The following is an 18,607-nucleotide window of genomic DNA, read 5'->3' on the forward strand; positions in this document are numbered from 1 at the left end:
TGGTGTCCATACACTTGCTGTAAATTAATCTCTTTATCTTATTTGAAAGTTGGGCTGGAGGTTGTTCACACTAATGACAACGACTTGGCAGTCACACAGCAGTGACTGGACTGAATCTCTAGGACTGATCACCTTGAGATTTTTCTCTTCATTTATCTTTACCTAAAACAGGTTCTACTTTTCTTTTGCGGAAGGGTGCGTCACACTGGTGCCGGGAGGTCATAAATGTTGGAAATCAAGAACATTTGTCCGGGTAGCAAGTCACTTCTAAGCCAAAAGCACTTAAAACTCTCTCTTTTCTAATGAAGTATCCTAAATATTGCTTAATTTTTTAAAAAAATAATTGAAGGTGTGGGATTCAAGAGAAGTAAATATCTTTCTAGGCTTGATTTTCATGTAATAAAAGCGGGGGGGGGAGCAGTTTAGTCAACTATTCTTGAAAGAGATGAAATAAGAGACCTGAACCAGAGTAGAACATAATGGGAATAATGAACTTGACTGGAGACAAAAGGAATGAAATTGTTTCCTATGGTGACACATAACGGCAACAGAAGACTAAGAAAAATAATTCTATAGGGTTTGTGTGTTATACCATTTATGTGCTTTTATTTCATGGTATTCTTTTCTTGTCTTCTGTAAATATGCCTTTTTACATTTCTTAGATACTCAACGCTCTCCCTCCAACATTCCTTTCTTCCTGCCAAACAAATCTAGCAATTGTCAAAAACCTCTTGTAGAAGGTTCAAGCATGTTTCAATAAATGAAGGATTTTAATTCAGTGAATTTGCAGAAACAAGGGAAGCTTTCATAATGAAGTGTTTATTACTCCAGGCCTCTGGATATCTAGTGAGGCTTTTGTAATTCGGAAGGAGGAAACATGTAATGAAAATAAGAAACAACATGAAGCCATACACACTTGAGTGCTGAGTGTGTCAAATTCATGGAAATCAAAAGAACAGCATTGAGGCATCAGTAAATACACCCTATTGCATTAAGCACAACACAGCTGTCTACTGGAAACAAGAATTCAATAATGTGCTAATGGCTTGCTTTCGAACATTTTTTCCCCTTAACTGTGAATAGATTCTTCAAACACAAAGGTGTTCAGAGAAAGGCATCCCTGGCACTTAAAACCCATGCAAATGCTAGCCTCAGATACTCATTAGTGGCTCATGTGCCACAGCAGGTGTGTTTTGGGGGTGTTGATAACACTTCATTATATTTGGAAATGGGCAATGGGAATGCCTATTACTAGAGCGTAATTCTTGCAGGTATTTTAAAGAAATGGATTCTCAAAACTAGAAAAGAAACACAATGAGCCCTGTGGCAATCTAAATATGCTTTGTGAGAAGAGGAGATAATAAAACATACTATGGTAGCGGCCCTAATAAGAGGAGATCATTTGCGGTTTAAAAAAAAAGGTGGGATGTTGTAGGAAGTCAAGAATATATAGCTGGAGCTCGACCCAGAGCTGAGGCTGGAAAATATTTACTCTGAGAGCCCGGACTGTCTTCCTGCTTAATAACTGGGACACAGCAGGAAAACAAGAGGTCCCAGAACTTGATTTCTCTGTGTGCCACTTGGCTCCCACTCCGGGCGGGGCAGAATGGCTTCTGGAGCTCAGCAGATCAGTACACTTCTCTGCTTCAAATTTGCTCAAGGGGCTGCCATTATCAGGAGCCCAAGTTCAATCTCTTTCTTGGACCCAAATTCAAGATTTACACATTTTATTGTCAACTCGCCCCCCCAAGCTCAGTAGATAAATCCATCTAAGTAACAAAAAGCTCAGTGCATTAAGGTTAAATTCCAGTGCCCCCAAAAGAATTTCAGAAAGCTATTCTTTATCAGTTTTGAAGTGGAAAAATAAACAGATATCCAGCCTATCTGGAATGTAGAGACAACTTGGGTAGTATTTATTTTCATGAAAATAGGAGTTACAAAGGGCAATGCTCAACACTGTGTTTCCCATTAATTTCCATGAGGATAAGAGTTATGTTAGAAGCCCCTAACAAACTTAAATCATCACCCCAAATGGGTTCCTGCTACAACATTAACATGTTTAGTCAAAGTAGGCATACAATTGAAATCTGTGTTTTGAGGTTGTTAATAATTCTTTGGTAGTAGAATTATTAAAAGGGCAGAAATGCTGGGGTACACCATCTAATGGGACCACTGGGATTTCCTGTTCTGTCTCTTGGGGCAACTTCTACCTCAGGTGTCTACATTTGCAGGATCTTTTGAGTGAGAACTATCCTTGGGGGGACTGCACATACAGATAAACCCTGTGCTTCTGTCTGAACCCGAGTACCCAAGGACCAAGTACAAGTACCTCTCTCTGGAACTAGATTAGCCTGATGCCAAAGAGAGGAGTATATTTTGAAAGCCCAACTTCCTGAACATACTCACCCAACAGACATGGAGGTCACAGAATGAGAGATAAAGTGTAAGATATCTATTAGTGGAAGAAAATTAAACAGTAGACAAAACGCATTTTCATGAAAACAGGGTTTTCTAGATGCAGGTACCTCGTGTTGGCTCAGCGCTTATACATCTGTTGGGCATTGGGCACTCCAGCTCACAACAAAGACAGTTATTTTGTCCATAGCCCAGGAACTGCTGTCCATTTACTTACCTTGTGTACAAATTGTTCCACTCTGGTCTGAAGCCCCCAGACCTCGAACTTCACAGTCACCAGCTTGTAGGAACACATGATGGGCTGATGACTATCTCTCCAGCCTTCCCTTAACTGGCCCCGTCCTGTCTTCTCTGACTTGAAGTGTTTAGGATCCTGGAGAAAAAAAAAAATCAGAGAAATGATAACTTAAAAGTTCAACCATCTTTTTACATGAAATAAGTGAATAAGGGAAGCCAAGTGAAAGAAACCAGTCACCAAAAGCCACAGTGTCTAATTCCATTTATGTAAAATATCCAGAATAGGCAAATCTATGGAAAACGTAGATTAGTGGCCTAAGGCCGGGGGAGGGAGATAGTATGGGGAATGACTGCTGTGGGAACGAAGTTATTTTTGAGCTGATGAAAATGCTCTAAAATTAGATTTAAGGTGATGGCTCACAACTCTGTAAATATGCTAAAAACCATTGAGCTGAACACTTTAAATGGGTGAACTTTATGGTATGTAAATTAGATGCCAATAAAGCTATGAAAATACATAAATGAAATATAAAAAATGCTATCTACTACCTCAGTAGGGTTTTTCAGGGTGTGCACTGGCTCTGGGTTTGCTGATATTCTTTTTTTTTTGGCCATACCGTGCTGCTTGCGGGATCCTACTTTGCTGACCAGGGATTGAACCCGTGCCCTCGGCAGTGAAATTGTGGAGTCCTAACCACTGGACTGCCAGGGAATTCCCTGCTGATATTCTTGCATAAAGTAATACTATAATAATCATTATCCTGGGGCTTCCCTGGTGGCGCAGTGGTTGAGAATCCGCCTGCCGATGCAGGGGACACGGGTTCGAGCCCTGGTCCGGGAAGATCCCACGTGCTGCGGAGCAACTAAGCCCGTGCACCACAACTACTGAGCCTGCGCTCTAGAGCCCGCGAGCCACAACTACTGAGCCCGCATGCCACAACTACTGAAGCCCACGCGCCTAGAGCCCGTGCTCCACAACAAGAGAAGCCACTGCAATGAGAAGCCCGCACACCGCAACGAAGAGTAGCCCCCGCTCGCTGCAACTAGAGAAAGCCCACGCGCAGCAACAAAGACCCAATGCAGCCAAAAAAAAAAAAATCATTATCCTAAGTGTGTTTACTGAATGCACACTGTGGGCAGGCACAGAACCAGGTATTACATTATGCTTCCCCTCAACCAGGTTTCTTTGCCCTGGGGGTTGTGGGAGGGCACCAGGTGCATGTGTGGTCTGAAAGGTATGGTCTGTGTGTGATTGCAGGGCACTTCCCTCCACTCAGAGAATGGACTCAACTCTACTTGGATGATCTCTGTTCCCTGACTTTCCTCCAGGGTCCTTCCTTACTTGCATCAATGGCAGGAAGATGGTGGGTCTGGGGGTAGACAGGGACCAGAGTGGGACACATATATAATTAATGGAATACAGAACTGACAAAAGGAATTCTGGAAGGGAGTAAGGAAAAAAGGATGCATAATAACTACCCCAAGGAAATAAGTGCTTCTGGGGAGGGAGGGACTTGAGTGTGGGCAGCATTTCTGAATCTTTGGTACCAACTTTGCCAAGCTATATTTTTATCACCTGGACCAACCCAGAAACTGCTACTGAAATTATGTGCATAGGCCTAGAAAGATTATGATAATAACATGAAATATGAAAAAGGCATAAGCATAGAGTTTGGCCCATAGCAAGTGCTCAACTGATGTTGGCCATTATTGTACTTCCCAAGGCAGTCTATGAAGCCTCTGATGCTCAGCCCCTACAGTCCAGGGCAGAGATAGCAGCAATGCCTTTCCAAAGCACCCTGGAATTGCTGGTAAAAGATGTGATGTTTAAGACCATGGGACTAATTCCTGCCTGACCTGTATTCCTACACCACAAAATGTGCAGTGGTTAAGAATCCCCCTGCCAATGCAGGGGACACGGGTTCGAGCCCTGGTCCGGGAAGATCCCACATGCTGCGGAGCAACTAGGCTCGTGCACCACAACAACTGAGGCTGCGCTCTTGAGCCTGCGACCCACAACTACTGAAGCCCGCGTGCCACAACTACTGAAGCCTGCACGCCTAGAGCCCGTGCTCCACAACGAGAGAAGCCACCGCAATGAGAAGCCCGCGCACTGCAGCAAAGAGTAGCCCCAAGAGAAAGCCCACGCGCAGCAACGAAGACCCAACGCAGCCAAAAAAAAAAAAAAAAAGAACAAAGAGAGAAGGCCAGTAAATGAAGAGCTATATCACCAGGGAGACTATGGGAGATAATCTCCAAAGATGGCCCCCATCAATTCCCTCCCTCACTGTGCCTGTAGGAGGTGGAGGCTACTTCCCCTCCCCATGAATCTAGACTGGTCTGTGACTTGCTTTGACCAAAAGAATGTGGCAGAAGAGACACTGTGTCAGTTCAGGTCTTTAAGAGAAGCTGGGAACCGGAAGTCTGCCACAATGTAAAAAATCTAGCTTGATCACCCTGAGACCACCATGCTGTGAGGAAGCCCAAGCCTGCCATGTGGAGGGCCATGTGGAGAGATGCTCGCTCGTTCCAGCTAAGAAGCCAGCACATGAGCGAAAAAGCCGTCTTTGATATTTCAGTCCAAGCATATACCACGAGGAACAGAAGATCCTGCCCAGCTAAGCCCAATCGAGATGGCAGAATCGTGAGAACTAATACACTGTTGTTTTAAGCCACTAAATTCTTGGATGAATTGTTACTCAGCAAGAGATAACAAAACAGGAGCATCAAATGGATTCCAAAACAGATGCAATAACTGGATCTCCAAAGATGAAGAGAAGGAATGCTGCTTTCTTTTTTCCCAGAACTCACCGAAAGTTCATACAATTAGCTACACCCTTGAAAACTATACACAAGGAAATGCACGGCTGCCAAGCAGTTCCTGCAACTTAAAATACAAGAGCTGGAGTTAAACAGGGGAAGCTGGTTTCTTTTCCCACCTGCCCTTCGACTTTCCCGCAAGAGGCAAGTGACGAGTATGATTATCAGCACACGGACAACTATCTTGAGGCTCAAAAGACACGGCCTCCATGCTGTGGCCGACCAGAATACACACAGGCAAACCCTTGTGAAGCTGAGTGGAGGCTGTCCTACTCCGGTTAGCAACTGGGTAAATAAAGGACAGTTGCAGGGCCAGCGAGCAGTTGAAAGCAAGAGGGCAAAGCTCCTGGCAACCCAGACATGTAAGAGACAAAGGACCCAGTCAACAAGGAAGTGTTGCCGTGGCCTGAGCTGCTTTCACTTGTCTCAGGTCCTGTGCACTGGGCCTGAGAGAAGCCTGAAGATGGAGGCCCCTGGGTCGGCTGGCTGCACCCCACGCTCCCCTCCCCAACGTGAGTCCCTGATTCATGGACTAGCCTCGGCTTGTTCCTTCAGCCAGCCACTGTGGATCTTGAAATGATACCTATTCTAGAATCTTGGTGTAGATTCCAGACATCTCAAGAATAACGTAAGACTCTGTAATATTAAACGTGGAACACCGGCAGATTGCATTTCCAAAGCAATTAAGAGTTGTGGGGCCTCACAGCAAACTTCACTTCTGAATAAGACCTGAAAAGTATTGCCTGCAAAGTGAAAACTATGCAGACACTTAAGTTCATATGTGGCTCCCGATCGAACCACAAAATTATAAAATGATATCAGGCATTCGTGAAACAGAGCTTTGGGAAAAGGCTACATGGGTATGAGAAGTGTGCTGTATTTTCAAGACGCGGAATGGGATTTTAAAACTGGAAGTGGTAATTTGACTTCATATCCTCGGTTTTATGGATAAGGATACTGAAGCCTGAGAGAATGAAATGTTTTGTCCCCAAACCACGGGCACTTGGTAACAGAGCTGGGACAAGAATCCCCGCCTCCCCTAATTCTAGCCCAATGTTCTTTCCAGTACATTTACTTTGAATATTAAACAGCGAAAGGGTGTTTTTGTTATAGCCAGATGCCAAAGAAGCAATTAACAATTGGGCTTTTTATGGCAACAGTGTGTTGATTTTTTGCGAGTCTGGTGTCATATCCACAGCTGCTGATTTCATCTAGTAAATCTCATACGTGGCCTATAATTAGGGATTCACTTTCAGAGAGCTGGAGGGAAGTAAGGGAGAGGGATTTACCAGAGGACTCCTTTAACCAAAACTCAAGATCAGAAACGAACATCCAGCTGAATACCTTTGAATGACAATGAGCAAAATATATAGATAAACTAATAAAATTTAAAAAATCAAACCACTGGGTCTTATCTGAAGTATTCTGGTCACTGCAAACTTTCTGCCTTTTCCCCTCCCCCTCTATTTCTCCTCCCCACCTTCCCCCCAAATACTCATTCTTCTGGAAATTATTATCTTCAACTCTCATTCTCTCACTTGAATTTGTGAACATAAATATCTAAATTGCCCCATTCATACAGCAGTCGATCTTTCTTACAACTTTTTAAATTTTTTTATGTTTTAATTTTCTAGTTTGTATTTCTTTCTATAGCTGCTATAGTATTTTTTATTTTTAATAAATTTATTTATTTATTTATTTATTTTTGGCTGCATTGGGTCTTCGGTGCTGCGCGCGGGCTTTCTCTAGTTGCGGCGAGCGGGGGCTACTCTTCGTTGCGGTGCGCAGGCTTCTCATTGCAGTGGCTTCTCTTGTTGCAGAGCACGGGCTCTAGACGCGCGGGCTTCAGTAGTTGTGGCACACAGGCTCAGTAGTTGTGGCTCGAGGGCTCTAGAGTGCAGGCTTCAGTAGTTGTGGCGCACGGGCTTAGTTGCTCCGCAGCATGTGGGATCTTCCCGGACCAGGGCTCGAACCCGTGTCCCCTGCATTGGCAGGTGGATTCTTAACCACTGCGCCACCAGGGAAGCCCTGGCCTATTTTAAAAGGACATAAAATTTGACTTTAGTGTGACTGAGAGATTATGCATCTCCAAACTCTTGCTGGATCCCAACCTGGTGCAATCAGAAAACACAGTGAAAGTTCTCTGTAGTGGGTTGGTGACCCCCCCAAAAGATATGTCCAAGTCCTCTCCCTAGTACCTATGAATGAGATCTTATTTGGGAAAAAGGTCTTTGCAGATGTAATGAAACTAAGGCTCTAGAGACGAGCTCATCCTAGATTAAGAGGGTGGGCCCTAAATCCAATAACAAGTGTCCTGATAAGGGACAGAAAAGAAGACACAGAAAGGAGGCCACGTGAAGTTGGAGGCAGAGGTTGGAGATATGCAACCACAAACCACAGAACTCCTGGAGCCGCCAGAAGCCAGAAGAGGCAAGAAAGGATTCTTCCCTAGAGCCTCACAGTCACTAAGAACTTCTGTCCTCCAGAACTGTGAGAGAAACCTCTGGGGGTGAGGAGTATGGTTAAATCCCCAATGCTTCTGATCAAATCGGTCTTGGGTGGGGTCTGTGCATCCAGCATTTCAAAAGCTCCCCAGGTGATCCAAACATACAGCCAAGGTTTAACCACTACCATAAGGTACAAATGTCATCTCTGTGCTCCACACGAGGAGCCTGAAGCTCAGAGGTGATTGCTGACTTATCCACAGCTCTCCAGGCCTCAAGCTCAGGTCAACCTGACTCCCAGACCTGGGCTCCCTGCTCCTAGACCATGTGGATTCTCATCTGAAATTCTGGCACAATCTGTCAGAGGGGGATGGTGTTAATACTCCTCATCTGCAGGATGATGTTAATACTAATTCCCTTGTGGGACTGTTGCAAGGCTTAAATTGGATAATGTCGGTGAAGTCCCCAGCCCAACACCCAATAGGCGATGCATGATATACAGGAGATATCCCAGAGCTTTAAGAAGCACATGATACTGAAACATCCTTAAGAGATTTCAATTTCCTCAAATCTCACTTAGCTCCTCAGAAGAAAGGCAGCAGGAATATCTTAAGTGCTGTAGGATTATTTTTACTTTATTGTTATCCTGTGGTTGAGTGTATAGAAAAATAAGTGCCAAAAAATATGGCTGCCCACCATAATGCTGGTGTCCTTGTGTCAGTGAGAGGCAGGGTGGGCATTTCCATCTTCTGGAAGTTGTCACCTGTCAGTGTCCAAAAGTATGGTGGTGGAAGAAATCCCAAGAAAAGGGTTTTTGCTTATTGGACTCTCATGACTAGGTTCTGGGCCAAGGACAAGTGATAGTCTTCAATCTTAGAATCAATTCCTTTCCCTCTTTCTCTTATGTTTCAGGAACACTGTTCCAAGTTGACAAAGCGGAGAGCAAAGCAGATTGCCCTACTGTAGGCTGCTCCCTTAAAGGGAGGGATTTTACTGATTTCACCAAGGTTCCGGAACCACATAGGGGCACACAAAGGAGCTGGTCCATCCAAGCTGGGAGCTTCCCTGGCAGGTGGACACACTGGGCAGCTATCTCCCCATGTCAGGATGGGCCAGCCTTGAAGCCAGACAGCTTCAAGCATCTTAGGGGTTATATAAAAGCTTTCCTCCTGAAGAGTTGAGAACTACACAGAGATAAATGCAATCCTTTCCTTCCAGTAATCATCCAAGCTAGGGTGGAGCTTGTTTCCCTAACGGGGAACCTAGCTGTATAAGTTTGCTAAAGCTATCATAACAAAGTACCACCCACTTAACACTCACTTTGTGTTAAGCCACCCACAAACTGGGTGGCTTAACAGAAATTTATTGTCTCACGGTTCTGGAGGCTAGAAGTCTGAGATCAAGGTGTCAGTAGGGTAGGTTCCCTCTGGGGGTTGTAAAGGAGAATCTGTTCCATGCCTCTTTGCTAATTCTGGTGGTTTGGTTTGCTGGGAATTCTGGTGTTCCTTGACTTGTAGATGTACACTCCGGTCACATGGCGTCCTCCCGTTTGTCTTCACATCGTCTTCCTTCTGTGCATGTCTGTCTCTGTCTCTAAATTTCCCCCTTTCATAAGGACACAATCATATTGGATTAGAGCCCACTGAACCTCATTTTCACTTGATTACCTCCGTAAAGACCGTATTTCCAAGTAAGGTCACCCTCTCAGGTACTGGGGGTCAGGACTTCAACATATCTTTTTGTGGGGAACCAGGCCAACCTCTAACACCAAGTCAGAGAGGTTTTCACAAGGGAAATCCTCTAGATTACCCTGTAACTCTTCCACAGCTTGTTCACCTACTCGGTCAATGCTCTTGCCTTGAGGGCTCTGCCCAGCAGCTGGCTAGCTGGGAACGCACCAGGCTGCAAGTTCCTCCAGCTGGGGGGCTTCTAAATTCATCTCCAGTGAGAGCTCTGGCTCTGGATCCTATCGGTGCTCCCCAGGCTTGGCAGATGGCAACTTGGACCCTTGTCATTAAAGCCCATCTTATGGAGGGAGCCGTGCTGGTGCCAGAGCGTCTCTCTGGGGCCAGATGGACCTCGCTGGTCACACTTCCTTCCGTGCGGGCGCATCTTCTTTAGAAGCCTTCCTCTTTCCTCTCCCCGGGGTCAGTCACACCTTCAAACTTCATCCATCTCGCACTTGGACAAAGCCAAACAAAGGTGACGCTAAGGGCTTTGATTAGTGCAGCCCATGTGAAACTGTGTCCCTGGGTTTGTCAGGATCAGTCTCACACCTGGGAGGTGCCAGGAGAAACCCACAGGAGATCTCAGCCTGGCTGGAGCGCAGCTTGCATCTCAGAGGCAATATTATTAGCCAACGTTCACTGAGATATAAAGTCTCTGTGATTAATTACGCTTTCCGTTTGAACCACAAAGGACTATAGCCAACAGGGGCTTGCCCTGTTAACTGAAATTAGAAGTCTTTGATAAATGTTAAATGAAAAAGGGCTAAGCAGTAACTGGCTAGGAATTGCTATATTATGTAACCATAATGCTCAGCCCTCAAATAGAGATGAACTAACCAATCTGAAAAATATCAGATTTTTTCCTGCATTCAGGAACTCTTCCTGATGACTCCAAGGTGGTATTATTCTCATTCCTCTTCAGTGAATGGCCGTTTCAACCAGCTAAAATTTAGCCGCAAATTTGGACCAACGTTTCTTTTTTTTAAAAAAGAATTTCACTTATTTATTTATTTATGGCTGTGTTGGGTCTTCGACTCTGTGCGAGGGCCTTCTCCAGTTGCGGCAAGCGGGGGCCACTCTTCATCGCGGTGCGCGGGCCTCTCACTATCGCGGCCTCTCTTGTTGCGGAGCACAGGCTCCAGACGCGCAGGCTCAGCAGTTGTGGCACGCGGGCTTAGTTGCTCCGCGGCATGTGGGATCCTCCCAGACCAGGGCTCGAACCTGCGTCCCCTGCATTGGCAGGCAGACTCTCAACCACTGTGCTACCAGGGAAGCCCCTGGACCAACATTTCTTAAACCTGAATCCTAAAAGGGATACACATAAAAATTAAAGCGCTTTCAAAGAAGCTAGTCCCAACAGACCACATATTAAAGGATCCCATTCAGATGAAGCGTCCAGAACAGGGAAATCTACAGAGATAGGAAGATTAGTGATTGCCTAGGGCTGGGGTGGGATTGAGGATAAAAGAATAGGGGGTATGATAGCTACAGCATACAGGGTTTCTGGGACTTCCCTGGTGGCGAAGAGGTTAAGAATCTGCCTGCCAATGCAGGGGACATGGGTTCGAGCCCTGGTCTGGGAAGATCCCACATGCCTGCGGAGCAACTAAGCCCGTGCGCCACAACTACTGAAGCCTGCGCTCTAGAGCCCACGAGCCACAACTACTGAGCCCCCTCACCTAGTGCCCGTGCTCCGCAACAAGAGAAGCCTCCGCAGTGAGAAGCCCGCGCACCGCAACCCCTCTCGCAGCAACTAGAGAAAGCCCGCGCACAGCAACGAAGACCCAACACAGCCAAAAATAAATAAATAAATAAAAATAAAATTCATACAGGGTTTCTTTACTGGGTTGATGACCATGTTTTAAATTTGACTGTGGTGATGGTTACCCACATCTGTGAATATACTAAAATCCACTGAATTCTACACTTTAGTGGGTGAACTGTACGGTATGTGAGCTAGGTCTCATAAAGGTGTTAAAAAAAAAAAAGCCAACAGCACTAAGGAGCTTTCATCACAGTGCACTTGAGAACTGGCCAGAAACTTTACTTAAAAGGTCACCTGCTATGCATCAGCTTAAAAAAAAAAAAAAAAAAAAAATCCCAAATGCAAATTGTAGCCAGAAGCAGCCAATTCTTGCTTTGTTAGCAGTTAATACCTAAAGTGCTATTTTTAAAGCATTTGCTCTTGGCACTAGCGTGTACTGCAAACACAGAGTGATTTGTGTTAGTCCTCTGCAAAGCAACTCTTAAAGGAGCTCGACTCAGAAGGTGTGTCTGACATGTAGAAAGGCAGAGAAAAAGGTGGCTGGGCGGGGGGAGTGTTTTGGTGGGTGGTGTTCTGAGCCCTTCGCGGTTCTAATTCAGGGCCGGGAGAACTCAAAACTCTCTACCTGAAGAAGAGGAAGCATGAGAATGGAAAATCTGAGTACAAACCACAAAACCACTGAAGAGTCAGCAGCCTCTAGCCCTGAGGGTGACCACTGGTGATGCCTTTTAGTGGGGAGGGAGGAGACAAAGGCAAAAGAGAACCCTGAGAGAGGTGGTCAGGAGAAAGTGGAGGATGGAAGGAGGGGGAAGTCGCCACACTAGCTAATGTTCATCAAATGCTTGCTGGGTACCAGAGCCTGGGTCGAGCACTTCAGATATGCTCTCTTATTTAATCTTTGTGGTATAAGAAATATATTTGAGGTGACTTAGGGTGCAGCCTTTAGATAGCCTCAGGACGGGGCTGGTTCCTGGAAAGATCAAGGGCTTAGACCGCCGACCTCTGGGGAGGGAAGAGGGAGGCTGGCGATTGAAATATACAAATTCTTGACAATGAGATCTGGAGAGCTTCCGGGTTGGTGAACACATCACTGTGCTGGGGCGGGGGGTGGGGTGGGGGGGTGGGGGGGGGTGCAGCAGGCATGCCTGGAGAGGACGTGCAACCTTGTACCTCCCTCCCTCATCCTTTGCCCTGTGCATCTTTTCCTTTTGGCTGTTCCTGAATTGCACTCTTTCTAAAAAACTAGTAAATGTTTGTTAAACATAAGTCAAGTGGTTTCCTGATTTCTGTGAGCCTTCCCAGCAAATTCTCGAACGTGAGGTTGACTTTGTGGGAAGGAGGGGAAAAATAACCATACTAGTTAATGTGGTGGCCTTGGACTTGTGACTGGCATCTGAAGTGGGAGTGGTCTTGTGGGACTGAGTCCTTGAACTTGTGCTATGTGATGCTCAAGCCAGGTAGTGTCAGAACTGAAATGAATTGTTGACACCGGGTTGGTATCAGAGAATTGGAGAATTTGTGGGTTTCAGGGCAAACACCCCAGAATTCTCCTGACTACAAACCTCTCAAGTAGTACATTATTATCTTCATTTTGTATAATGTCCAAAGGAACGCCCCGGCCCCCATCCTATTCCCAGACTCACTCTCCACAGCTCCACCTGAGCCCTTGCCATGGGCTCCTTCCACAAGCCTCCTCCTTCAGAAATCTCCAGATGGGCAGCAGGCATCAATCAATCTCTATGCTCCCCTACGAACTTCTGGGGCCACTTTGCAGCCTCGCCCCAGTCTCCCTGGATGGCAGAGCTGCGTGTGGACCTGCAGGTTCCCAGCTCAGCAAATAGTCAGCTTTTTTTTTCTTTTTCTTTTGCAGATGCTCCAATTTCTGTAATTAATTCTCTTGGAATTCTCCCGTCACATGGCTTTGGGGTTAGGCAAGAAGTGTACCCCCAATGACTCTGAGAACTCCCCTCCCTCATCTTCAAATACAGACTAGGAATGGAGGGGAGATGGATGATGGGTGCCATGGCGAAAGGGCCAGCTGGGCCGTCTGGGCCAGCCCTGGGGAGAACCTGGCCTCAGTGATGAGCGGCTGCCCGGGGAATGTGGAGTTGTAACTCCTCTTCGTCCCCAGCTTTGGGCCTGGTTCCCAATTCCAGAGCGACAAGAGGCGGCTCCCTAATATCCTGTTACATGAAGCTACTCTGTTCCTTTTGGCACAGATATGACTATATTTTTAAGATCACCTCTTAAAAATAAAGTTATTCAAGGACCCACCGGAGAGGACCCCGCCTTACGATGTGTGACAGTGAGAGGCTAGGCACCAGCCTCCTAATAGCCAGGGAGCCAATCTCTTCCCAGAAAGGAGGGCCGTTAGGACCTGGCTCCGTTGGCAGACTTTGAGCTGGGACTTTGTGTTGTGGACTGTCCCTGCTCACTCTGATCTTAGCTGTGCTGTTTGGACACAGGCTATGAAGCATTAATAACCGTATCATATATCCATACTGAGGATGTACAATTTGGCCCACAGATAGTGTAAGTTTCTGAAATCAAAAGCTGATAACAGGGGCTTCCCTGGTGGCACAGTGGTTAAGAATCCGCCTGCCAATGCAGGGGATATGGATTCGAGCCCTGCTCCGGGAAGATCCCACATGCCGCAGAGCAACACAGCCCGTGCGCCACAACTACTGAGCCTGCGCTCTAGAGCCCGCAAGCCACAACTACTGAAGCCCATGTGCCACAACTACTGAAGCCTGCACACCTAGAGCCCATGCTCCGCAACAAGGGAAGCCACCGCAACGAGAAGCCCTCGCATCGCAAAGAAGAGTAGCTCCCCCGCTCGCGGCAACTAGAGAAAGCCCGCGCACGGCCACAGAAGACCCAACGCAGCCAATCCATCGATCAATCAATCAATTAAAAAAAATTTTTTTTAAAAAGCTGATAACAGACTGAGAAATATTCTTGATGAGTTGCAACATGGCAACAGTGATCAGCACTGGATTAACTGTCCCTGAATCTAGTTTGCTCCTCATGTATGGTATTGTTTTGGGAAACTTGGACCTCCAACTTGTTGAACAGAAACTGGGATAGAGATAGTCAATAAGCCAATCACTCTGTATTTGAAGGCAATAAAGGATTTCCTTTTTTTTTTTTTTAAGATTGATAGATTGATTGATTGGTTGATTGCCATGTTGGGTCTTCGTTTCTGTGCGAGGGCTTTCTCTAGTTGCGGCAAGTGGGGGCCACCCTTGATCGCGGTGCACGGGCCTCTCACTGTCGTGGCCTCTCTTGTTGTGGAGCACAGGCTCCAGACGCGCAGGCTCAGTAGTTGTGGCTCACGGGCCTAGTTGCTCCGAGGCACGTGGGATCTTCCCAGACCAGGGCTCGAACCCGTGTCCCCTGCATTAGCAGGCAGATTCTCAACCACTGCGCCACCAGGGAAGCTCCGGATTTCCATTTTTAAAGCTGGAATAGATTTCAAACTGATTTTAGCTTTAGAACTCATTTTGTTTTCCCAAATATAATTATTATTTGGAATCCCAACATATAAAGAAGGTAAAAATGATGAGTGGATTCCTTGGACTGTTTCAACCTTCATTGTTTGACACAATATATGTCACTGTTTACTGGGCTCAGAAGCACCTCCGTGGGGCCCGAGGTTCTGTGGAGCAGAACTGTGGACCAAAAAAGCTTTGCAATGAGACACCCGTGGGTTTGAATTTCTGCTCCAGCGACTACTACCTGTGTGAACCTGGGCAAGTTATTTAACTCCAAGACTGCTGAGGGGATGATAAAAATGAGAAAAGGAATGTTTCCTAAACTGGTGTCTGTGGGTGTATTCGTTGGGGGCTATGACTTTTATTTTTTCTTTAATGGGTTCCTGTATTACTCCGCTGTGGGATGGCCACGTTTTGTTTTTTTCCAGACCAGGTTTGTTTTGGCCAACCCACTATTTTCTAGAATGTTCACAAGGAGGAAAATTTTCCTAAAAGATGGGGAGTCGACTTCCATCAGATCATTAAACCTAAGGAGGGTAACCAAGGGACTGGAAAGGCCCTTCCTCTTACTTACTCTGTCTTTCCCTAAGATCCTCCATTCATATGGTCAGTGAGACTCGGGGTTAACGAATTACATTTTAGGAGGAAACAAATTACCTAGAGTGCTTTATAAAGACAGACAACAGTGTTTGTAACTTCAGCTTTGCCTGAAGGGGCCAGCTTGGTTGGGGAGGAGAAGCACAATCTCTGGGGTTTGAATCAAGGCTTCCTGAAACGTCAGCAAGCTACTTGGACTCTCTGAGCCTCAGTTTCCCTATCTATAAAATGGAAACAATATCTATTCTATTGAGTGGTTAGCATTAAATGATATTACTGAATAAAATAACTTAGCAATGACCTTTCTTTCTCTCAAAAGTTAGTTCCTGTCCCTCTAAAGTCAGGTTTAGCAATTCTGTGAGAAATCTGTTGAAACTTATAAGGCCCAAGTTAATGAGCTGATAATTGTATGTCTTTCTTTGGGTCCCTTAACAATAAAAGATGAAGACAAGCCACTAAATAGCACCTATTCTTTCCTGGATATTTTTGGAGCAGAAGCTGAACAGTTGTACTTGGAGTCTGAAAGAACAGAAGTGGAGGAGAGAATCACTGGGTCAGGTCTTATTTCTCAAGAGAAAAAAATATCACTTCCATCATCCCAGAGTCGCAGCCCTAGATTCTTAGAGCTAGTTGGGAAAGGGCTTGGGCAAGATCTAGCCAGAGGATCTGACGGACACCGATTACGGTCTTCAATGAAAGAAAATAAATTTGGATGAGGGTCGATCCGAGGCCAGCCCCCAACTCAGCAGCAACTTAGGAGAAAACTGCACAAATGTATATTATAAAAACACTGTTGGCTGGCAAGGAAGGCATTGAGTATGACTCTACAGATGACAGATGGCATCAGATTCTCAACAGATGGAATGAAAATCAAAGGTATTGACCCCTCCCTCGGTAGGGGATTGGGCAGTCTTCCAGGCTTACATTGCTGTTTCCTTTCGCCTCTACAAAATTAAGTAACAATAAAATGGTTTTAAAATGCGAACACGGTAAATGGAGCTTGCTTAGGCAGAGCTTCCCTACCTTGAACGGATAAACAGGTGTGACAAGGTCCGGGTCCCCTTGGCCCCTGCGTGAGCAGACTGGGCCTCCTGACCCTGGGGGGTGGTCCTCTGTGACCAGGAGCTCCCTGACATGCCAATCAAAACCGATCATTTTCTATGTGCATTATGGCATGAAAAAGGTTGGGAAGCTCTGCTCTGAGGTTTTTCCCCAAACGTGATGCATTCATACACAGATCCTTGGGTCCCATCTTACTGCATCTGGTTTGGTAGGTCCAGAGAGGGTCCCAGGCAACTGCATTTTTTTTTAAGCTCCTAAGGTGATTCTAATCTGATTTGGGAACTCTGCTCTAAGGACCAAGAAGTTCTGGTGTTTTAATAAGGCAAAAAATCAGCAGGGGCTGATGTAGGTGGCAAGTTGTGGATTTAATGCCTGTTTTCTTGAATGTACAGATGGAGGTTCTCCATGAGATGGGACTGAAGAAGAGCTTGGTTGTATCTGTTCACTTCTGGCTGAAAGCCTTTCCTTTGGATCCCGCTTCCTTCTTTTAAAGTCTTAACTACTATTCTTCTAAAATACACCTGGTAAAAGGCTTGTGGTAGACAGTTGATAAAATGCCCAAGCTGCCTTGGGTAGCATCCTGGGACTCAGTGCTACAGACTGCCCCAGGTTGGCACAACAAACAGTAAATGCAACCTCTAAGGTTTCTTAGGGGTGAAGTGTAAGAGGCACATGCCAGTCTGAATTCAGGTTAAACAATAACAGAAGTAATATGAACACATTTTTTAAAAAAGTCTCAGCAGTACAAGTGGCTCCATTTTCTGAAGGATCTTGCTGTACCTGCAGCAAATTCTGTCATCTTGTGAACTGGAGTGACTGAAACCAACTCTCTGCTTCTCTTCTGCATTCATGCCAACAAATAAAAAGCAATATGCAAACAAACTCCCATAGCGCCACTCATGGCAGCCACTTTCCAAAGACACTTGGGGGACTTCCCTGGCTTTGCCTTCCAATGCAGGGGGTGCAGTTTCGATCCCTGGTCGGGGAGCTAAGATCCCACATGACTCGTGGCCAAAAAAACAAAACATAAAAAACAGAAGCAATATTGTAACAAATTTAATAAAGACTTAAAAAAAAATGGTCCACATTAAAAAAAAAAATCTTAAAAAACAAAGACACTTGGTTTCTACTGAGCAACCATCCCAGCAACACATCTGCAGATCTCAATGCCAGTGTCAAAGCAGGGAGAAGGGAACATTTATTAAATGCTAACTGGGTGCCAGTACTGTGCATTTTAATGCTTTGCCTTTCACATCATCTCATTGCATCTCATCTCATCTCTCCATCCATCCACTCATTTGAACGGAGAAAGAGATTCAAGATGGTGAATCATCATTGGTGCTGATGAAGTGCCATGGCTGTGATCACCTGGGAGGCCTCCCAAAGCCTGAGCCCCTTATTACATTAGGGTTGAGCTCCATCTACTCAGGGAAAGCATGGGCTGGGAATCCCCATCCGTAAGTTCTAGAGGTTATCTTTCACACAGATCCCTCTTCAACAAGCCCAATTGTTTCTCCCTTCAATGGATGTTTTGCTTGGTTGAATCCTCCCTTTGGGGACATGGGGCCATTTCCCCAAAGGCTCTTTCTATTGACTCAGTGACCCAGCACCACAATCAGCAACTCCACTCCCGGCAGAGACTTCGAATCTCTGGTTTTGATCTGATATTGAGGAATTCATTTGCCTCAGTTTTGTTTGACTCACACATGGTTTGGCATTTCACTACCCAATCCAATTGGTAAGATTTGGAACTGCTATTCTGGGCACCGAGCTCTGGGGAACCTCATTCATGTAAATTATTGCAGCAGTTTAAATTGGTTATTTTTCCCCTTGAAAAATTAAAAAACAAAAATCCTTTCTCTAGGATGGAGTTGGGCACTACCGTTTTCCTAGTACTCCAATAAAAAGTGGCTTTGCTCACAACATTGCAGTAGCTCCACATGATTAGGCCAAAAGAACAGTAGTGGTTTTAAACACCAGCACTAGGCATGGTATTTCAGTAAGACTTGGTGACCCAGCTTTCTTTTACTTGGAAGAAATGAGAAC

General features: G+C 45.6%; 1 protein-coding gene across 1 annotated transcript in view; it reads right to left on the reverse strand.

The window, feature by feature from the left end:
• The window catches only part of PITPNC1 (phosphatidylinositol transfer protein cytoplasmic 1), a 133,923-nt gene that overhangs the window by 15,539 nt on the left and 99,777 nt on the right, over positions 1 to 18,607 (reverse strand). The window contains exon 9 of the mRNA XM_061176946.1: positions 2,633 to 2,788. Within this exon, the coding sequence (XP_061032929.1) occupies positions 2,633 to 2,788 (156 nt within the window). The remainder of the gene's footprint in view (positions 1 to 2,632; positions 2,789 to 18,607) is intronic.

This window comes from Eubalaena glacialis, chromosome 19 (assembly GCF_028564815.1).
Source record: "Eubalaena glacialis isolate mEubGla1 chromosome 19, mEubGla1.1.hap2.+ XY, whole genome shotgun sequence".
Taxonomy (NCBI): domain Eukaryota; kingdom Metazoa; phylum Chordata; class Mammalia; order Artiodactyla; family Balaenidae; genus Eubalaena; species Eubalaena glacialis.